At 40.3% G+C, this 23,522-nt stretch overlaps 2 protein-coding genes across 9 annotated transcripts in view; one reads left to right on the top strand and one right to left on the bottom strand.

Annotated features, from left to right (window-relative positions):
* The first annotated feature begins 959 nt into the window (after positions 1-959).
* On the top strand, positions 960-9,072 carry IFIT5 (interferon induced protein with tetratricopeptide repeats 5). Its single transcript, XM_017650544.3, has 2 exons — positions 960-1,117; positions 5,627-9,072. The coding sequence occupies exons 1-2, from the start codon at positions 1,113-1,115 to the stop codon at positions 7,068-7,070; spliced, it is 1,449 nt and encodes a 482-aa protein (XP_017506033.1). The 5' UTR covers positions 960-1,112; the 3' UTR covers positions 7,071-9,072.
* Positions 9,073-16,985: 7,913 nt separating this feature from the next.
* The window catches only part of SLC16A12 (solute carrier family 16 member 12), a 74,122-nt gene continuing 67,585 nt past the window's right edge, over positions 16,986-23,522 (bottom strand). For all 8 annotated transcript variants that reach the window (XM_073240727.1, XM_073240723.1, XM_073240724.1 and 5 more), the window contains 2 exons: positions 22,264-22,523; positions 16,986-19,496 (listed from right to left, as the gene is read on the bottom strand). In XM_073240727.1, coding sequence (XP_073096828.1) covers positions 19,234-19,496; positions 22,264-22,523 — 523 coding nt within the window. In that variant the 3' untranslated portion in view covers positions 16,986-19,233. The remainder of the gene's footprint in view (positions 19,497-22,263; positions 22,524-23,522) is intronic.

Below are 23,522 nucleotides of genomic sequence, written 5' to 3'. Positions count from 1 at the left end.
TCTCTTGTCCCCTCTTGGCATGAGCCAGGAGCTCTGTCTGTCCTCTCACTGTATGTCTCAATAAGTCTCCCTGGCTCTCCTACCTTGGGTGTTTGCTAAATTCATTCTTCAACTCCACAAACAAGAACCACGGCATCAATCTGACATAGAATGTTTCATTTGTTCTTTATTACCTTCATCTTCCACACTAGAAATGAACTCCATGAAGGTAGGTCCTTGTTTGTTTTGTTCAACACTATATTGACAGTACCTTGAACAATGTCTAGCTTTTAGCCACTGCCCAATAAAATTGGTTGAAAGAATGAATGATGGAAGTTGAAGGAGACAAAATTTTTATTGTATGGGTATTTGGCATTTTCTGCTTAGATTCCCTAAACCAGTCCTGTCTTTATAGAGACCTTATTAGAAGCAAGGTTGGCAAGGGCGAAGATGGCAAGCTCTCTCCTACAATTGTGGGTTGGGGTGCATAAGCCTCTTTGCAAAGCCATTCCACAACAGCTAATCAAAATATTTAAAATGCATTTACCCAATGGAAATAATCACACAGTTGCACAGCACTGCACTATTATTTGTTGAATCAAGACTGGAAGCAAGGACTTCCGTTTCGTTCAGCTTAGGATGCAGAAAGCTGGACAGAACATTGCTATGGATTTACGACAAAATAACGCTGAGCAATCTGCAGTCATTTTATATATTTAAAAAAATTCAATCAAGCAGCATGAGGACTCGGCGAGGCAGGTGACAGCCTCGTCCATAACAGAAAGTCCAGAGGTCCGGCTGCGAATGCCACACAGGACGACCCTGAGCTCCGCAAACGTCTCCCTCCAGCAACTTAGCCCGGCCAACTCACCTCTTCCTAAGTTTCCGTTTCCTAGAGGTGGACTCCGCCTAGCGGGGGATCAGATTCACTTTCCAGTTTCCCTTTCCCGCTCGGGCCCTGCCTTCAACAAAGACGAAGGCCCGGGCACCGACCGAGCGCGGCGGGCGCCTCCAGGAAGCGCGCACGCTCGGGCGCGCGCGCGCCCCTTCGCTCTGCAGCCCGCGGTGCCAGCCCTGGGGAGGAAGCCGGAGGAGCCCGCCCGTTCCCAGGACGCCCGCAGAGCCCTGACACCATGAGGTACAGGCTTTTCCCCGCCGTGCTTCCAAGCCCTGCGTAGGCCTTTGCGTTGAGTGGCTGTTTTTCTTTTATTGCGTTTCCAGCGCAGCGCGGCGGCTCTTCTAGGGGCCGAGCCCCTCGAGCCAGGCTGTCGGGCGTCTGGTTAGGGACGCTCCCCGGGAACCCTGTCCAGCGCCCGGGCGTCTGCAGTCGGGCCTGTCGGGGAGGGTGTCCCAGGCCCCCTTCCCGGGAGTCGGAACCCTCCGGCGCATCCGCGGTCCGCACCCCCGCGCCGGGTGACCAGGCGCCCCGCCGCCGGAGGCCAGCCCTCTCCCCGTGGCTCTTCTCGGCGGCTGCGGTGCTGACCGTGCCTGGCGTGCGGCCGCCCCCACGGCCATCCGAGGCGGCTTCTGCGCGGCACGGGGCTACTTAGGCCCGTCGCCGGCTTCTCCTTCCCAAGTGTGCAGCTGCCGTCCCCGCAGCGTGGCAGGCGCGGCTTGGTCGCAGCCCCCCAGGCGCCACATCTGTCTGCTCCTGCCATTTTTCCTTTCTGAGTTCTGGGTCTGAGTTTTTCCCTTCTTGTGACCTACCATTGTTATTACGTACAGATTCTTATTGTTTCATCCAGTTCGGTGTTTTATGAGGATTTCTTTATCTGTCTCCTTTATTAATTTTCTCACCCATTTTGTATCCCCAGGGGCTGGCACCCAGCCCTGTACATGATTAGTAAACTAGCAGCATTTAGTACGTTGAGGAATGAGAGGTTAAGACCTTGGGCTTGAGGGGCACCCAGAGCAAAGTTTCTGAAACTTTGTGAGTCTGTTTCTTATCTGTAAAAATTAATGGCATCGCTCTCTTAGGAATGTGGGAAGAGTTAATTGCTTAGTACATAATATTTGTAAATGTCAATCATTATTATTTTAAGTAAAAAATAAATTTTGTTAAGTGCATTACATCTAACATTTGCAGGAAGGGAGGGAGGTATCAGAAAGGGGCCTGAGGAAATGGAGGCAAAAGGGGGTGCCCTGTATATATGTGTGCAGGATGGGGGTGGACCCCACTGGGGATTGTCTTCCAAGGACAGTGAAAAGACTGCTCCTTCCTGGCTAAAAAAACACAAAATTACCTAAAGATAAATGTTGCATCTTCAGACACAGTAACCTCTCTCTGCCAGCTTCCCAGAGACAAAGCTTAAAAATTAAGTAGACAAAGTTTAAAAAGTAAAACTTCTGGTGGTGTCATGTGCATAAATTGCATAGTCTGGGCAAAGCACTTCAGGGACTGACTAAATGTTGCTTTGAGATCTCACAACCACGTTCATATTACCTGAGGCAGCCCTCCTTAACTGCCTTTGGCCCAAGCTCATTGAAACCTGTAGAACAGAGGCAGGTGTTCATTCTGCTCTTTGGATGGGCAGGGGACTTGTAAGCCCATATTGCCATGGATCAGGGCAGGCTGTTAGAGGCATGGCATGTGTTGCCCATGATTTTGGTGCAGTTACACTAGAGAAAGGACCAACTACTAAGAGACAACATCAGTCGTCCCAGTCAGGGCCATAAGAAACAGTCTAAAAACCTATTTTCAAAGTTCAAACATGACACCAGAGAGACAGCATGCCAAGATAAAAGGACAAGTGGGATAGGGAAGACTCAAGTGGGAGAACGTTTGGAACCATTAGCAGGAAGGAAAGAACTAGGAAGAATTTCATCATCTGGAATTCAGGTGCTTTTTATACTAATCCTAAACCTCTTCTGGGCTGGACATGCCAGAAACTGTCGATATGTAACTGTATTCATTCATTCAACAAACATTTATTGAGCTTCTATTAGCTGCCTAGAATAGTAAATGCTGGGGACACAGAGATGAAAAAATAAAATCAGAACAAGGTCCCTATTCTCATGGCGCTTAGATTTAAATGATGGACACTAGACAAGCAATAGGTAAGTGAGTAAATAATTAACATAATGAGAAAATGATGAGCTTTAAGGAAAATAAGATAGTGTAATGGGCTAAGTGAATGACTTGGAATGGGGAGGATTTTAGTTAGCTTTGCCAGAGGTGGCCTTTTTGGTAGAGTCTTTGAGCTGAGTGACAGGGAAGAGCTAGTCATGCAAGGATTTACAAACAGCTTTCCAAACAGTGTAAAAATAACAGCTGTAAAAGTCCTTGAACTTGATGCATTCAAGATAGGAAGACAGTGAATGAGGAAAAGGGAGTAAGAGGAGAGAAGGTTGGACAGTAGACCAGGCCAGCTTCTTTAGGGATTTATAGGACATGCCACAGGCAGGAGTGAAATCTAAGGGTACTGAGAAGCCATTGGGAGATTTTAAGCAGGAGACTGTTAAAATCTGATTTACATTTTCAAAGGTTTATTAGTACTATTTGGGGATCAAGTGCAGAAGCAGGGAGACTAGTTTTTTGCCCCAGCTCAAAGGAAAGGTTATTGTGATTTAGGCTAGGAAAATAGCAGTAGAAATGGAGAAAAGTGGATGGATTTGAAGTATTCCTGGGTAGTAGAATTAACAGAACTTCCTATTGATTGGATGAGGGGTTGAGAGAAGAGGAATCAGAGATTACTCCCAGGTTATTTGGCTACTGGAACTAAGAGGTGTCAAACAAGGTGGGGAGGACTGAAGGAGGAACAGACTTAAGGAACCCAGGTTTCTGTATTAGATATCTGTATTTGAGATGCCAATTTAATTTGTAATTGAAGATGTGAACTAAAAATTCAGTAAGTCTGAAAAATCAGGGGAGAGAGAAAGATAGGGGACTCGTTGGAAGGTCATTGGGTATATGTTAGAAAGTCTTTAATTGGATTGTAAGAAATACAGTATTTTAATTCACTTGTTTTTAATTATGGACAAAAGTAGAGTTAGAAAGTCTTTCCTGACTGCCTTGCCACCACCATCAGCAAAACACAAATAATAAAACTAGGAACATTAATTAGGGCTTTGTTAATTGCAAACAGTAGAAGCCTAATTCAAACTGGTTTAGGCAAAGAGAGAGAGAGAGGGAGAGATTATTTGCTTAAGTAAACAGAAGCCCAGGGGTGGACACAGTGATCCAAGCAAGACTGAATCCAGGTATTGAGTCACTCTCATGAGCAATCTGTTTCTTCCTATCCAAGCTCTGCTTTTCCTGTTAGATTCTTTCTCAGGCTCTCCCCAAGAGTTTGAAAGATGGCCAGCCAGCAAATCCAAGCTTATATTCTACCAGCTTAAAATTTTTAGAAGGAAAAGAAAGTTCTAGCGAAGTCCCATTTCAGCAAAATCATATTTTAATTGGACTATCTGAATAAATCACAGGACTGGGGAATGGTTATAGAGTATCTTAATGCCTTCTCACAGACTAGAGTGAAGGATGGAAAACCTATCTTAAATCACATGAACTGAAAAGTCTTCCACAAATGAAAAACAAAAGAAAGGAGGATCTTTGTCAAGAAAAAGCCACAGAGGTCCAGAACACTGGGCTGTGACACCTTTCCTGGCTCACTTCCATGGAACTTTATTAGCATGCTGAATTGTATTTGACTGTTTACTTAGAAGTTCTGTATATGCAGGGCTGTGTCTTGTTCACAATTTTCACAATTATTCAGATCTTGCATGTAAAAGTCACTCGATAATGAATGAGTATTTCCTATTCTTTTCTTCTCCCTTCATCCTCCTAGTTTCAGAGACAGTTTTTCCAGTGGGCCCTGTAAAGATATACCATGCCTCACACAAAGGGAGATCAGCAAATTTTTGTGACTTGAATTTTATGGGCAATAAGTTAATAATAGGTGTTAGCCTTTATTGTTGCCCCACAACCCTAGAGGTCAAAAGGATGCAGCAGTTATATCAAAACCCACAAAGCTTCTTTTGTCCTTTCCCCATCGTTCTCTAACCTTCTGTTACTCTCCTTTTATCTGTCTCAAATTTCTGTGTCTCCCTATCTCTTGGTATACTTGCCCTGTGTGTTCATGTGCCTTTTCCCTCTGTGGGGCTGCCTTTCTTTTCTTCCTCCCTCCCTTCCTCTTTTTTTTCTTTCCCTACAAAAGTATTGTATTAGTGTGGCTTCTCTGTTCCTTGCAATGTACTATTTTTTCCTTATTTTTTCTTATTTCTCAACATCTTTTCTTCCCCCCCTTCACTACTCATAATACAGAAGTGGAACTTTTATATTACTTATTGACTGTGTACATATTTATTATTCTTAGTTTTCAAGACTAGTCAATAAAACATTTAAAATTCCCCTCTCTAAAATAGGTGGTACTTGTGGGTTAGTGACTGACAAAAGGAAAGAGGTACTCTGTAACATAGAAAAAACCCTGTCATCACTCCAGAACTGGCTTTGCAATAAATGAGAATTTAGTGAAATATTTCTAGAATATAACTGTATAGAGAGGAAACAAGTATAAAGGTATAGGGTCTAGTGCTTTAACGGTAAGATAAAAAAAAAAGATAAAGTTGGTTAAGCAAAAAAGCTACTTAAAGTTTAAAAGTTATTTCCTGTATTTCTTCAAAAATTAAAAAGGATTTTTGTCTTTGACAGTGAAATTTCTAAGGACTCCTTGAAGGCCATTCTGTTGGAATTAGAATGTCACTTTACATGGAATCTACTTAAGGAAGACATTGACCTATTTGATGTGGAAGATACAATTGGGCAACAGCTTGAATTTCTTACCACAAAATCCAGACTCACTCTTTATAACCTGTTGGCCTATGTGAAACACCTAAAAGGCCAAAATAAAGATGCCCTAGAGTGCTTGAAACAGGCAGAAGAAATAATCCAGCGAGAACACTCAGACAAAGAGGAAGTACGAAGCCTGGTCACTTGGGGAAACTACGCTTGGGTGTATTATCACATGGACCAGCCTAAAGAAGCTCAAAAGTATATAGACCAGGTAGGGAACGTCTGCAAGAAATCGTCCAGTTCTTGTCATTACAAGTTGGAGCGTCCTGAGATTGATTGTGAGAAAGGGTGGGCACTCCTGAAATTTGGAGGGAAATACCACCAAAAGGCTAAAGCGGCTTTCGAGAAGGCTCTGGAAGCAGAACCTGACAACCCAGAATTTAACATTGGCTATGCCATCACAGTGTATCGGTTGGATGATTCTGACAGAGAAGGGTCTATAAAGAGCTTTTCTCTGGGTCCTCTGAGAAAAGCTGTTACCCTGAACCCAGATGACAGCTACATTAAGGTTTTTCTGGCACTGAAGCTTCAAGATGTACATGCAGAAGCCGAAGGGGAAAAGTATATTGAAGAAATCCTGGACCAAATATCATCCCAACCTTATGTCCTTCGTTATGCGGCCAAATTCTACAGGAGAAAAAATTCCTGGGACAAAGCTCTTGAACTTTTGAAAAAGGCTTTGGAAGGGACACCAACCTCTTCTTTCCTGCATCACCAAATGGGACTTTGCTATAGGGCACAAATGATCCAAATTAAGAAGGCCACGCGCAACAGACCTAAAGGAAAGGATAAACTGAAAGTTGATGAGCTGATTGCGTCTGCTATATTTCATTTCAAAGCAGCTGTGGAACGAGACTCAATGTTTGCATTTGCCTACACGGACCTGGCCAACATGTATGCTGAGGGAGGCCAGTATAGCAATGCTGAAGACATTTTCCAGAAAGCCCTTCGTCTGGAGAACATAACTGATGATCACAAACATCAGATCCATTACCACTATGGCCGCTTTCAGGAATTTCATCGTAAATCAGAAAATACTGCCATCTACCATTATTTAGAAGCTTTAAAGGTCAAAGATCGGTCATCCCTACGCATCAAATTGACAAGTGCTCTGAAGAAATTGGCTCTCAAGAGACTTGGTCACAATGCTTCAGACGTGCAGAGTTTAAGTGCCCTAGGGTTTGTTTACAAGCTGGAGGGAGAAAAGAGGCAAGCTGCTGAGTACTATGAGAGGGCCCAAAAGATAGATCCAGAAAACGCAGAATTCCTTACTGCTCTCTGTGAGCTTCGACTTTCCATTTAAGTACATACACTCTAGGAAATTAGTTCTAAGCTTTCCTCTCCATTTTGGGTTCTTACGGTTTTGTTTATTGTTTTTTAATCCATTATTGTAGATCCAATTTTTATTGAATGGTTATGGTATACTAGGTGTCATGCTAAAACTTCATATACATTATGATGGACCTTTTGCTGGTTCTTTTTTCTTTTTTTATTAAAATAATCTGTTGAAAAACAGGACCTTTCCAACTGTTGTAACTTTTAAAAATGGTATGGCCACTATGAATTTATATCCTTTTATCTCTGCTATTTATAATTTTCTGATTAAATTTTGTCAAATTTCCCATATTACTCACTCATGTAATGAGTATGATCCTATATAATCCTTTGACACCCAAGTCAGGAACACTCCTTCAGGAGTGCAAAATTGTATTAGTTAAGTTCTTAACTATGTAGCTTGCGAAAGATGGAACTTCCCAGTTAGAGATGTTCTGACTTATGTATTTAACCATCAACCTGTCACCTAAAGAATCCTCTTTGTTTAAAGAAAAAAGTTCATAGAAGTTTGTCATCTCTGATGACTTCAATAAAAGGAGAAAAAACTTGAACATGAGAAAAAGATTTCCTCAAACACAGAACTCTGGGGACCATGAAAAATCAGAAGTATTATCTCCCAAGATGTTTAGTAGCTACGAATAATTATGAGAAAAAAAAACATAATGGAAAATTATTAGTCTGAAGTTTCTCTGGTTCTTTTAACTAGAAGAATAAGCCTGAATCTAGATGGAATTAGTTTTATTCCTTCCAATTAAAACTACAGTATTTTTAGGCTAAAGTCATTGGGATAGAAAGCATACCAGTGGAGACATTGGGAGAAATTATAAACAAGTGAGTAAAATAGCTGTCCCTTACCTGTACCCCTAGATTGCTAAGATTTCAGTGATTTAGTTTTGGGTCTGGACTAAGTTTTCATACCCCTAATATTTTCCCTTTGGCTAACTGTTCTAGTACTCCAAATTACTACTGTGATGCCTTTTGTCTGAAATTTTCAGATTGACAGATCTTTCTGTAGATTCTCCAGGGATAGTTAAGCATTGCTTTCAGTTATAACATCCACCATAAGTGGTCACTACTTATGGGCTGTTCATCCAGGGGACTTTTAAAATTGGGATGTTGCTAAAAGTGGCTTCTCTGGTGGTGTTTCTTTGATTATTGACTAGTTACATTTACCACCGCAGTATTAGTGGAAAAGTGTGCCGTGTGATTTAATTCTCCATACCTCCGTGTAGCTCTTAAAACTACTTTGTGTGTGTGTGTTTACTTTTTGTTACTATTTTTATGTTTTAAATTTCTATTAAGGTTTTGAATGAAAATAATGAATTCTTATATAATTTCAAACAATACAGAGGCATATGAATTAAAAGTAAGAGCTCTCCCTCATCCTACCCCAATTCCACACCCCCCAGGTAAACTGCTAACAGCTTGATACATATCCTTCCAGATATTTTTTCTGTGCATATTCAAGCATACATCCAATACTGCAATGTAGCTCACAAATTAAATTTTTTTATAATGTTTAGTATACTTAAGTCCTTGCTGTTTTGTTTATTTTGCTTATTTCACTTATTCAAAAAGGAAGAGTATTTTTCCTTTTTGAAATACTCAAGTATTTCAGAAATTCAAGACTGAAATCCTGACCTATCAGTAGAAGCATTTGTTACATTTTGTAGCAAATATTTTATTTTGTAGCAAGTCATTTTCCCCCCATTTGGAATAATGCTGTAATTAAGTGTATATTCCCAAGTAGGAACTTCACAGGCAAAAAAGTATAAGTTATGATAGCAAAACAAAGATACAATTATAAGCCTCTGTGTATACTAGACTTTAAGGTTTATTAAATGACCTTAAAATTCACTAGCTATCAAAACATTAAAGTATATAAGAAGTTATAATATACTGAGAAAGTATGATATCAGCATGTGAAAAATACAACTCTATAAAATAAATATGTTCATAACAACCTTTAATGTTGTAATTGTGTTTGCCTGCCTTACTAAAATGTGTGACTATTTAGAGAGAATTTCATAGACTTACGGGTTTAAAAACAACCTCAGAGTTGACTTTTATCAATTACCCATCAAAGCCTGAAGCTTGAATTATCTTCCTGAATGATAATGTCATCTTCAGACAGTCCTTATTTCTAGAATTTGTTCCTTCCCACCTCAGTGTGTGCTTTTGGAGGGCAAATGAACTTACCTGGTGAGAGAAATGCAACTAGAGGACTCTCATTGGCTGTAGGGTAAATCATGTTTGCATAATATAAATGCCATTTATTTTTCACCTCATTGGATCAGTAATTAGAGTTAAAAAACAACAATCTTTCCAACCTTGATAATACATGAGTTGGAAAAGAGAAGGAGGGAAGGAGGCTAAGGGAAGGGTTAAAAAACAAAACAAAACACCTATTCTTGAGAAAAGGAAAGTCAAGAGATATAGCTAAACTTGATGGAAGAAGAAATAGAGTTTTAAGTATGTTATTGTAAATTATAAAATTAATTGATAAAATAACTAAAAATTGACCCATAACTGTCAAAAATGGGGAGGAATTAGCATAGAAGGAGTTCTTTAAATTGCATTTGACATAGCAGGAAGCCAATAAAAGTCTACATTAAATAAATAGCATTATAAGCTTACCACAGACACCCGCAGTAGGTTGGGATAGCCCTCTCCCAAAAGCTAACCATTATTCTTTCCCTCCCCAAAGAACTACAGAGCTAGTTTATATTAATTGGTCACAAACTTACATCACTCAACCTTCTACCGTAACACTCCCTCCTCCCCTCCTACCATTTCTCTTTCAGGACCACAGCCTCTGTGTCTCTCCAGTTACCTTAGCCAAGACTCTCTGGATTATTGAGATGTGGTTTCATCCACTCCTTAGCTTCCTCTTTCCCTTGTGATCAAGTCATGTGTACCTCACCCCACCCCAAACAAAACTCCTACCTTCTCTAGCAGTTTCACATTTACTATGATAAATTTGTTCATTAAACATTTTGTTGTATTTCACTTTGAGTTTTAAAACAGCATCAAATTGCTAGAAGCAAGCACAGTTATGCCATTATATATTTCCATACCTGCTCTGAACTTAAGGTCCTCTATAAGCGATAAATTAGAATTCTTAGTATTTCCTTTCATGATGCCACCTAGGCAGAGTAAAGGAAATAATGAAGGTGAGATGTATAAGCTTTGGGAAAGCTGTACCTCATAGGAGCACACAGGTGCTTCATGGACAAACTAAAGGACAAGCATGGATTGATATCACTTGGATTGAATGCTGAAAACATGGCTTCTCCTATCTGTCAGAAAAAGCCATTACTGTCAAAGCTGCTTCCATTTCTACATTAGGGGTGAAAGAGGGTTGAGGGTAAAGAGAGAATTCAGAAGTGGGCCTATAGATGATTTCCCTCTATACAGTCCTACTCACCACCAGATGAGAGCAAAACCCCAAGAAAAAGGGAATGCTAGTTTAGCCACATCTGCAGACTCTAGTGACAAGAATATCATGGCTAACTTACACAGTATACAATATGTACCTGATGCTGTTATTAAACTTGTGAATTCCTCACAAAATCCCTGTGAATGAGCATTTTAATAATTTCTTTCTGCATATGAGTAACCTGGAATTTAGAAAAGTGAAGCCCACAGTCACATAGCTAATAAGAGATGGAAAAGAGATTCAAACCCTGGATGTTTGGTTCTAGAATCTAGCACTTAACCACTATACAGTACTTTCTGAATAGTCTTAAATTTTGGAATGAAGGAGATGGGAAGATAGGATCAATCTCTACAGAGACTGTAAGAGAACGCTGCAGAGAATCACATGGGGCTCAGACATTCTACAATCATAAGTCACCCAACACTATCGTACACAGAATCCCAAAACTCCCTGGAGGGAATCAGGAAAGGGAACTAGTTGTCCACATCATCTGCTCCTTCATGCTGGGATTAAAAGCTGCAGGGAAACCCCTGGAGGGAATGGCCTAAGAAATCAAGGGATGCAGCCTAAGGGAGAGGTTTGTCCATAGAGTTGGGTGTTGGAAATTAGAGATGTGGAATAAATTCCTTAAAAAAGGAAGCAAACCTTTGGAAGCAAACAATTAGAAGCCAGCACACCCGATCCTTCGTCCCTGGAGGAAGCACGCATCTCCCATGCATACACCAACCGGAATCAGAACCTTCATGCAGCATGGAGAGCAGCACAAGCAGGCAAGGGAGGACCGTGCCGTGGTTACAGGCACCTGTGACAACCAAAGGTGGGCTGGGATCACCTGTCTGCCCCTAAGACCCCGTACAAGTACCTTGCCTCGAAGCCACAGACTCTAGAAAATGACTCTAGCCCCTAATTTAATTGAATATTAATTTAGTCTAAAAGTAGCTTCACCCGTCTTCACAGGTTTTCCTTTTTCCTTCCTGCATTAACTCCACAACCTTACCTTTCAATCTCACCAGAACAAACAACAGACATAAAAACCAAACCCCAAAATAAAAACCACTTACAGGTCCTTTGTGCATAAAAACCCTTTCTTGAGAAGGTTTCAAGAGAGAAGAATCTACAACTTAAAATTTAATATTAGGTAATTCCTGTTTTTTTTTCAAAGAGAACATGACAAAGAGGGAAGAAAAGAAGAGGTGTGAGAAGGCAGGAAAGGATTGAGGGAGACGGTGAAAGTGAGAAGGAGAGAAGGAAACACCCTCAACCATTTCCCAGTATTTCTGCCTCTTTCCATGATTCTGGACCTTACCTCCTTCCCTATCGCTTCTCTCTCTGAAATAGCAGCAGTTCCTCCATTTTCCTTAAACAGAGCAATTCAGTTCTCTCTTTTCCTCAGACTCAGCCAACAGACCTACTCAGGCATAACCAAATTAGTCAAGTTGCTTATCTCAACTAAAGGGTCTTTAATTTAAATAGGATACAATCCCCTTTAAAGGCAATTATTATAAATACCATCCTCTCACAATTTCATAGGAATTACCATTTTAAAGTAAATTCAATCACTAAATTTGCCATAATTTGTGTACAATAAGCATGATGTTTTATGTTTCCAAATTGACACAGAATACACTGTTACATCATCTGGTTTTAACATTTCCAAAATTTGACTTCTGATAGGTGTTGAGACATAGAATTTAATCATTCATCAACTCATATCAAATCAATTAACACATTGGTAGTAGTGGGACCCTGGATGGCAATCTGGGTTCCTAAAGCAGGCAGAAGGCTCAAAAAATTTTTTTACATTACATTTTACCGATAGTTATTCCTAGTCAAGTCAATCAAAATCATATTAACTTTGATATTCCACATAAAGAACTAGGTAATCATAATGCTAAAAACTATAACACAGCATCTTTATCACTCTATTTTTACTTGCAAGAGGAAGAGAATAAATATGGATTGGGTAATGAGCTGGAATTGGAGGAAGTGAAGGAAACAGTAACAAACTTTAATGTTTGTTCTAAGGCTGGCCTTGCCCAATTGAACAATAATTGGAGGTGTCACCAGCTTTTGGGAGGTGGTCTTACTAATTCCAGCAGATGGCAGTGCTGTATAACACGTCAATGAAAAAACATGTCCCGAAGCTCTGGACACTTGAAAGAAAATTTACTAAGGAAAGGATTCCTTTTTGGAGTCGAGAGATGAATATCAAAGTATAACTGTCTTACCAACAGATTTCACCCTCAGACAAGTTCACTATGGATTCAATGAGACCAAGGAATGACAGTGGAACGTTCTTGGGGTGGAAGGGTTTATACCCAACTTTATTACCACGCTGGCAGGTCAATCACTAGAATCCCATCCACTCAGAGCGAGTCTGCATGCAGCAAGGTGGTCTCTGCCACTGGGCCTCTCTGCACCACAGCCATCTCAGTCTCCATCCTCAGTGCTGCCACCACTCCAATCTGCTCTCCTGCAGCCCTGCAGCTATGAAGCAGCCCAGACCTCTGGGTGTAGCTCTTTATATAGAGTCAATAACAATGTTTTACCCACACATGTGTAGTGAGCTAGCTGACCAGGGCCAGGTGAGAATCCTGGCCACAGGAACCTTCACTTTATCCACAGTAACCGAAGCCCTTAAATTCTTGTTTTTAGTTTAGAGAAGCCAAATGCAACCCCAAATCCAAGTGATCCCCAAAGTCTCAGAGCACCCTGTGGATCGCTTTGCCAAATCATTTATTAGTGTCAACTTGTGTTTGGTTTGGCTTTGACCTTTGGTATCTGTAGGAACCTTAGGCAGCCGTGTAAAGCGGCTGCATGGCTTCCTTTTCCCTTCTCCCAGCTACTTCCTCTGAAAAGAGTGGAGGCTGATTCCAACGCATTCAATCCCATACCTGAGTTCTTCCGAACTGCCTCAAACTTCTCTAGCCCATAAAGAATCATTCTTCTCCTAACCTCCAGAGTATGCGTGGCCCTTCCCCTTGAGTCAGCATTTAACATCTTCATGGAGGTGTCCTCACCTGTGTTAGCTTCAATTTACCAATTAGGCAGGAAGCTTGATATCATGATAGGGGTACTATGGGTATTTTGAATTCCCTGTCATCTATATAATACGATGCCAGATTCTGATGAGGTGCTTAATAAATAGTCACTGGTTGATTAACTCCTCCCACCAGCTCTTAAAAGTGTTTTGCCAGAAGGTGTCTGATTTCAGTAGCACCCTATGAGTGAGAGGCCAGCCACGGGCCTGGGCCAAAGACCCTAGTCAGGGACTTCTGCTCCTGACTTAACCCTGTTGTAGAGTTTTTCCTGTAAAATAAAAGCAGCTTGTGTGGTGCCTGTAATTGAAACTCCGTCTTTTTATGCATGAGGCACAGGTGGCCCACCTTTTCCCAGTGTTCCAGGGCTCATTAAAGCAATGCCCCATCCCTGGGCCTTCCACTCAAGGTGAGCACAACAGAGCTAGCTAAGTCTGTCTGGACTGAACACAGTCCTCTCATTTTTACATTCAGGCCTCAGTCAAAAGTTTTAGATAGTTAATAGATTTCTACCAACTCTTCTCTTGGCTACCTCTATTCCCTTTTTCAAATCTGTCCCGTGATACTCAATGCTCTGGAGCTCCTACTATTTATGTGACAATTCTCACCATGTATCCTATTTAGACCCATAGAATTGGGAATGTCTAACATATTCCTGTCCATTCTGGGTATAAGAGAAACTTCAAGCAAACCCAGTCTTCAATTAGCCCATCCTTGCTGCATTAGAATTTTAGCCGTTTCTTCATTTGTTCATCTGTTCTTTTCACTCATTTATTCATTCACCAAGTATTTACTGAGTGCCTAGTATGTGTTTGGCACTGACTCAGTAGTGAATCAGTATGACTCCTGTCCTCTGAAAGCTAGTGGTTTTGTGGAGATGAATTTTTTAAATAAACAAAAATGAATATGTAATTATAATTAACATATATCATTGAAAGGAAAGCTATGAGAACAAGTGGTGTGGGTGGTGATGGTGAGCATATATAATTTAGATGGGGGCAGTGGCTAAAGATAGACTCCTTAGGGAAGTAACATTTAAACTGGCACAAAAAATGAGGAGTGAATATACAAAGGGATCAATGTATGCAAAATGACCCAGGGAACCAGAGAACCGGGCGCTGCAGTGTAGTGAGTGGGAAGGGCACAGCCAGCACGAGGTCTGGAAGTGCAGCAGGACCTACACTTTGCATGACCTCGTAGGCCATATTCCAGCATGGGTACTGGATGCTTGACTAGACTGTAACTTGTGATTCTAAAATAGGTTTTCCCCTCCCTTGTTGAACTTGAGAAACTAGCGTGCATGTCAAAATTCTTCCACTTCTGCTTGGGCATGGAATGGCAAACTGAGAGACCCGGAGGCCTTGGTGTCCCTAGGTCCCCGACCCCTCAAAGAAGCCTCTGACACTTAAATAATTAAAAGTAACAATGTCACTCTCCTCCTGATTTCATGGGCACTTTTCACTTATTTGACACCTTCTTAAGCTTCAGGTAGATAGATCATATGGGAGCTGTAGGGAGAAGGGGGAAAGGTTCTAGCCAGTGTTTCAGACACCCAAGCCCACAGGAAGAAAAAGGTCCACTCAGCTTTGTAAGTAATGATGGGGCCCATTAATAGGTAATATTAAACACCCATACCTTCTGTTGGTATGAACAAACTATTCCTGCCAAGTTCGGTTATTCCTTGACAGCTGAAGACATGTCCTGTCAACATGCTAATATATTTCAAATGACTTCATCAAGGGGGAAGGTAATGGGTTGTCTTGCCAATGGGTTTCAGCCCCGGGCAAGTTCGCTATGGATTCAATGTGACCAAAGAAATTGACAACAAAACGTTCTTTGGGGTGAAAGGGTTTATCACCTGGCTTGCTCTCCCAGCAGTAGGTTGAGCACTTAGCATCTCTACCTCCGCCCAGAGCACTGGGCAGAACTCTCTATATAGGGCAATAATAGCTTATTGCCTAAACGTGTGGAAGCGGTAGCCTAGCAACAGGCCAGTTACATCATCAAGTGGTGTAAGTTCAGTGAGGATCCTGGTATAGGAACCCCAACTTCCCCACAGGGTAGATTAGTGTAGATGCTGGGGGATGTGTGTACATCAAGTTCATTTTACTCTTCTTTCTACTTTTGTATATGTTTGAAAAGTTCTATAATAAAATGCTTTGCTTTAAATGTCAGTCTTTTTACCATTATTTAATATTTTCCCACTCCCCCCACCAAGTATTTTGCTATGCTGTGGGACAAAATCCCAGTCATCTCTCACCGAAGTAGCTTCTCTGGGAACAGGTATAAAAATCTATCTTTTGGTGGAATTAAGAAAAAGAAGACATCAGACTTTGAAGTGTGAGAAGAGAAACTCTGATACCTACTTTGAAGTCGCATTATTTCACTTCAATAAACAATTTTAGAATAAGCCCTATTGGGTCCAGGCAGGTGAGTAACAGACAACATTCCCATCCTCATGATCACTAGGCAGTGATGCAGACACTCCAGCTCCTGACCAAGAAAACATGACTCTGGGAATGTGAAAGGTACTTTTGGGACCGTGTGTGCTTCCCAACATCCCCTCTGCCTCACCCCATCTCCTGCTCCCCACTGCCCCACAAATGCTCCCAAATAGCAGTCTTGATAGTAGACAGCAAATTAAAACCACTTAGCCTAGAAGTAGCCATCCTGATAGGACCAGACTCTTGGGGGAACTATTGGAAATTTCCAATCTAGCGTCTTCCTGTCCATACTAATTGGATTGGAAGATTGAGGCATAATCGGAAGGATTTTATCTGCCCCAGCGAGGGCCTATTTCCCAGTGGCTTCTTGAGCCCACATAGGAAGATGATCCAAACAGGCATGAAGGGAAAGCTTTAGGCAGGCTCCAGAATCAGGTGGCTTCCTAGGTGTGCAGGATTTCACTAGAGGCACTAGAGTGTAGTGGCTACTGAGTTATTAGTTGTGCAAACTGGTGCCTCAATTTCCACATCTATGAAATGGTGATAACAGAGATTATTTTGGAAATTAAATAAAACAATGCATAGGAATTGCTGAGCACAGTAGCTAACACATTGGAACTACTCAATAAACGGTTTTGGCTTTTGTAAATTATTTGGTTGCTTGCCACATCTTTACACACCAGCTACATCCTAGCATGATTCAGACAAGCCCGCTCACCATTCAGTTCAAATCCCTTGTGCAAGGGAAAAATGTATTTCCAACCACAACTATAAACTCATTTTATTATGCTTTTGAAATAAGAAAATATTAGCATAAATATCCAATCTATTAGTGAAATCACAATCTGAAAAAGAGGCTCAGTGGTATAGTGTATCTACAGAAGGTACTTTCTTTTGCTTTTCTACTCAATTTCAAAGCACAGCTTGTTGCGATATTAAGAAATATTCAAGATGTAGAATCATTCCACCAGAATTTTGTTCTTTATTCCACATAACACATCATTCCCATGAATCCCTCCATTCTGAAATGAACAGTATAGGCACATGGAACCTTAACAGCAACATTTTGTGTAGTTGAAAATGGAAGACTCTCAGATTTACATTTTCCTTAAGATTTCCATTTTCCTAGTTTTCTAAAATTGCCACTCAAAAAGGAATTAAAACACAAAACTATGCATGGATAAAGTCAAAATACCTTAACATACAAATTTTTAAAAATGAGGCTTTCTATGCTCATTTTTCATGAATACTTACAATACTTTAGGGAAATTATATTGCAGAACCAGATAGACAAAATTTTACTGTGATCATCACTCAGAAAAAATATCTATAATATTTATAACTACTATATATTATAATTCTTTAGACTTGAAGATTTAGGAAGTGACATTTAAAGGCTGTTCCAAACACAGATAACTCCATTTTAACTTTGCATTTTTACAGACATTTTCCAAATACTGTTTTTAAATTGCAAATGACAAGGAAGATGGGTTCAAAGCTAAATTCTCAAACTGTGTAAAAAGGTAACAGGAAACATTCAAATCTTCTTTGGAAAACAATTCTGAAATATTATAGTGTTCTCCCATCAGATCAAGTCTGTATTTTGCTCTGAAAGCAGTTATTAATATGTAAGTTTATGAAATAATACAGTTATAGGCAAAGCCTCTTGCTGAACATGCTTTGTCAACCTAGAATCTTCCTCATTGCTGTGTTGTTTTTCTCTCAGTACCCCTGGCAGGGCATTTGTGATGCCCCTTGGGGGACACTAAGTTAAAGGGCCTTCAAGGTCAAAACATTTCCTTGAGGTTCAGATTTAAAATTGTTGAATGATTAAAATCCAATTTCAATGGTATAACTTGCTCCTATTTATAGGTACAATGTGATTTGGGATTCAGGATTATAATTTTGTGGATTTAAAGTGTTTGGAGACATTCTGGGAGGTCCGGATTTCTCTTCTCTCTGTGTGCCCACTCTCTTCAATCTGAAGACTCAGAAATTATCCCAAACCATAGGAAAGCAGAGTATTTGGGAACGAGTACACTATTCTAATCCAATGAGTAAGGGGTGTGAAAGAGTTCTACAAACTGTAAAATGTCATGCCACTAGCCCCTTCAGCCCCCTCCTCCTGCTGCCCCGGCCAGAGCAATGATTCGTGGGATCACTGAAGCCTTCTCATTCAAATGAAAAGGTCCACCAAGTTTCTAATGATTATCCATACAGTGATGAAGAGCAGTGGACCCTGGAGCCAGAATTAAGAAGGGAGAAAGGAATCTCACCTTCAGAATGTTGCTTAAGAATAATATTTTTCAGGCAAAACCCCCAAGTCCTGTTTTGGGTAATGATGAACCTAAATGATCTGGAAAACAAACTTCCACCAGAGACCTGCTGACTCAAGAATTCAATTCCTGCCCAGTTGGAATACTGCCAACATTTTCCTGTTCTTAACAATGTGTCTACAATTTAAATAAAAGCTTTATTTCTGAAGAAAAAAAAAAGGAAGTGTTGGCACTAACATTTCAGGTAAGTTTTAGACACCACCTGTGTGACTTGGTGTGTTCTGCTAAATTCAGAGTAAGTATCTGTGACAGTCACAGAGGTGTGCACCTGGTCAGAGGTGAGCGCCGCAGTCTTAGGCAGAGAGCTTTCAGTGGTGGTAGAAGGCGAAGATGCCAAACCTTTTTCATAGAGGAGTTCCTCGTGACAGCAGGGTTGTCAAAGAATACTTCAGATTCTTCAAAAGGCAATGATTAATACAGATCCTCAGCAACCCCCGCTTCTACGAACAGCATAAAGTAAGCAAACTTTCATGCAGTGTTTCCATTTGCCTTCTAACTGAGGAGGAAAGATAGGGGTGCAGAGACTTGCAGACAAAGTTGCTTCCCAGTGTTAGCTGTCTGGGTCATGCCTTGACATTACCCCTCATAACAGCTAATTATATCAGCTCTGTCCAACATTCTCCATGGAGTGGTGCTCCTTGCCTGAAAGTTGTGAGTTCAATTGTGAGTACAAATCCCCAACAATGAAATTCTGAGCCAGTCTATCTTGCTTTGCTATTTGCTGTTTTTTTTTCCTATAAACATGTTAATAAAACAATAATAATAATTTCCTTGGAAGGCAATGCGGCTGTCAAAATAAAATGCTTCAGAAACACATTCAATCTAGTGGTCCTACTTCTCTCAGCCTGAAGATTCCCAGGTTCAAGGCTGTTGGTCATGTGGGGCTGTAATCAGGCACTACTATAGCCACAGACTCACCATCTTTCTGATCTAATTCTCCCGCAACAGAATAAGCCATCGATCCATTGGTCCATAGCTGCAGCTTGGGGTCGGACTCTTGGGCAAGGAACTGCAGCTGTGTTTTTTTCATTTTCTTTACAAGTCTAGCAAAGCCAAGCAACACAGAACTAAATATCATTGAAAATCCACAGAGAAGAAATGCTGCTGTGTAGCTGCCAGTTGTATCTACGAGCCATCCTGTAACAAGCAACAGCAAAATGATATTGCTAAGTTGAAAATTCAATTATTTACCTACTCTTAAATCTCATAATTTGTAAGGCTAATAATAATAGATTGCTATTACCACCATTATAGTTTTGACACAGAAAGATCTCAAAATATTGTGCAGCAACTGAAAAATGCACCCTCTTTTCTAGGGAAATCTCTAAATGGATTGTTATTATGTCAAATGCTTGATAGAGTGTCACTCTTTCAAAAGTTGTTAGTAATCACATAATACTCAGTATTATTATTAATTCTATGAAATATGGTAGAAAACATAAAAAGAGTATCATTCAAATCATTGCTGTTGATACCATTTATCTAGGATGTTAAAAGAATGTTATTGTACTGAATGCTGGTGCTATTCCCACCACCTACATACTGTCTATTTTGAGTAACATAACATGCTTCTAGATAAAGCAGAATTCAAATTTTCAATTGGATCCAGTCACTGTAACCTATTCAGTTTGAAAATCAGAACTCTGGGCCATCATAGAAATTGCAAATGCAAACTTCAGTAGGTATAATTCTGTAATCAAAAGCTTTTATTTTTCTTTACTTCTTGTTGCTACAAATCTTAATGTATATTGCAGGGCTAAGTTCTGAGGAGAACCAGGCATATAAATGCAAAAATATAGGCCACAATGATCAGAGAATCAAAGGGATAAAATTCGACCTTCTCAGGCAATTATTTTGTGATGAAAAAGTTCTTAAAAAACTCCTCCAAACTATACACTGACAAGATCCACCCGAGAAGTATATGGTTTTTCCTCTCACCCACTTCAAATCCATTAGTCAAAAATGGCATATATAAAATGTTATAAGCCCCACAAAGTTTCCTGCAATCCACACTACTCTCAAATATTTGTTATCATGTGATTTAGTTGTACATCTCTGTAGCACCAAACAGAAGAAGCCAAGTTCAGAATTGTCATTTGAAAGGTAATTAAATAAGAGTATTACAGTAAGAACTCACATCCTAATCCTCTACTACCTGACAATGAGAATAATGTCTGTTTGCCAAAAGGCCATGAATTGAGAAAAGATTCAGGAACTCCAATTTCATTTCTATGACTTTTTAACAGAATTTTTCTGTTCTTAAAGGTTGGTAAACATGAATATTGGCTAGAGGGAGGATGTAGGAATATTTTGGGGGCAGTTTCTAAAAATTAAGCACCAAACATATAGTCCTATATCCTGTAGTTTAAGCTGATCAGGAATTTTCATCTGCAGCAATCAAGCAGCCACAGTTTCCCCTAGTTTGCCGCTTTAGCAATTGCTGGGGTTTAAAAGTACCCCTAACTGTCTACTCACAACAATAGCTAAAGCAGAAATCCTGCCTTGTTAAAACAATTTCCCTTCCTTTCCTCCAAGCAAATGGTTGGCTCATTTCTCTTCTGCGCATCTTCAGAGACCTTCACTCTCTCAGTTTTAATTTAGGCAAGTAATAAACTGCACCAGTTATGCATGAGCATCACAAAAAAGCTGGTTGAGAATGTTAATTCCTGGAACTCAGCCCCCAAAATTCAGATCACAGCGGGTGGGTCAAGGAATCTGCATTTTAAAAAGGACCACAGGGAATTGTGATGCAGGGTCCACACCCTCATTCTGAGAGACACTGTTGTAGACCACGTACTCAAGGAAGGAAGAACGGGATTCTGATGTCTTTGCTGCTATAGCCAAGCACACAAGCTATAAATACTATAAATAAATGCTAGTGTACACAAGCAATAACTATTTGTTGAATTACTTGTTTAAATGCATATAATAAATATTTGTTGAATTACTTAATCATGCTTTAAATTTCTATAGCATTGTGCAATTTACAAAACATTCTAGATGCTTATCTGATGGTTCCCAAATCTGTATATCCAAATCTGGCCTCCCTCTAAAGCTCAGATTTCATCCTTAAACAGCTCTCTTAGGCATATTATTGGGTATTTCAAATATCTGAACACATCCAAACATTAAATTCATTGTTTTTCTGGCAAAGCCACTTTCTACAACTTTCTTATTTATTTCAACCATGCCATTATTTTCTAGGTTATCTTTGATTTCTTTCCCTCCCAACCCCACATGCTAAATAAATTCAGCAATACTTTTTTCCAAAACTTCCTCCTTGCCCCCAAGAGTTCATTTCCATTTCTGCGGTAGCAGCCCTAGTTCAAGCTTTATCAGTTTGCTCCTGAACTATTAGAATGAAATCCTAGCTGCTTCTCCCTAAAGCACCCCCATTGCTAGATCACATTTCCTAAAATATACTCTTTACCTTCTGCATAAAAACTGTAATACTATCCCTATTCTCTGAAAAATTTAGGGTCCAGCTCCTTTGGCTGGCATTCCAGACACTCCACTATGACAGCCACACCTACCACTTCAGCCACTCTGCCCACTGTCTCTTAGTGGAATCCTGTGCTCCCACCAGACTTCCTTTGAATGTGCCCAACTTATTTTTAAGTCTGAACAGTTGCTCCATTCCATTGCTTCCATCATTAGTGTGGAATGGAATTAAGATCCTAATTTGGGACTTCTTCTTTCCCAATAGGCTAAGGTACCCACTTATTCGAAGAAGATTCGAAAACAATAATCTGGTGAGAACATTATGTTTTGGTAGCTTTTGCATCCCTTTCTCCTTCACTCTTTCCAACTTACTTCCAATCCTCATTGTCTGTGTGTGAGTTCACTGTTTTCACACCAATACGATAAAGAGAAGAGGTGGTTGGGGTTCTCTCTGTAAACTTACCTGCGATGGGTGGGCTCACCAAATATGGCACTGCATGGAGAAAGTACACCACACCGAGCGCTGATGACAAAGAAGTGGTCCCCACTATTTCAGCAGTCACTACCGGGATCAAAGTCACGTAGGCACCATCGAAGTAGCCAAAGGTACAGGAGAAAGGCACGAGCAGGGGAAGACTTTGAAGTATGGGGAGGCAGAGATAGCAGAGCCCATCTAGTCCCACAGCAAAGAGGTAGCAAATATACTGGTAATTCTTCAGACACCTATGGATTTGAAGACCAAGAATGAGTGCAGTATGCAGAGTCTCAAAGAGCTTTAGAACCATGGCCATACAGCCATAAACATGGCAGCTATTTAGGGCAGGCTTCCCCACTGTGTGTTATTTCTGTTGTCTGACTATCTCTCTTTTGATATATGTAAATGCAATAATTTATCCTCCCAGGAAGCATCGTGTGGTAGAAAACAATATATGCTCTAAAATTTAGAAAGTCAGACATTTGAATCAAGTTCTATCACCTACCAACTGTCTAACTTTAGGTTACCTATCTCGTAGGGTTACTTTAAGGATAGTTAAAAATGACATGTAGGAAACTAATATTTTCTAGCAGCCTACCATATTAGATGCTTTCAGATATGTCATCATAGATGCTCAGTAACACAAGTGGTAATCCACAGGGGAAGCTGGAATATGAAGACATTAAAATAATAATTTGCTAGAGATTACAGACAGCTTGTACTAGGACTGTCTTATTTCAAGGCCTCCCCAATGGTACTTCTATTACATTTTCCCCCTGTAGATCTAAACCAATCTATGATACAATTATTTCAAATATTCTGTATATTATCATCATTAGCAGTTTATGCTTTGCAAACATTTTCCCACCCACAGGCTCATCTGAGCATCAAAAATGCTAAGCGGTCAACAGGCAAATAGTGCCCTGGCCTGTTTTACAGATGAAAACCTTTGAGGAGCTGAAGGTTAGGTGATTTCCCTAGGCCACAGGGATAATAAGGGGCAGAGCCAGCATAAGAACTTAAGGTCTTGTATATCTCATACTAGAGATCTTTCTATCAGACCTATAGAGGGCTGCTTCTTGTTGAGTTATTTGATAGTAAAAATAAGATGCCTCTTGTCTCTCCCCACCCCCGCAACTTCCTTAACCATTAAAAATGTGGAATTAATCTTTAATACTGTATGCATAATGCTGCAGAATGGCAGCTGGACCTTGATTAATTACCAAAGATATACTGTGAAGCGACAT

Source organism: Manis javanica, chromosome 7, assembly GCF_040802235.1.
Source record: "Manis javanica isolate MJ-LG chromosome 7, MJ_LKY, whole genome shotgun sequence".
Lineage (NCBI taxonomy): Eukaryota > Metazoa > Chordata > Mammalia > Pholidota > Manidae > Manis > Manis javanica.
This window is presented reverse-complemented; position numbering and strand designations above follow the sequence as displayed.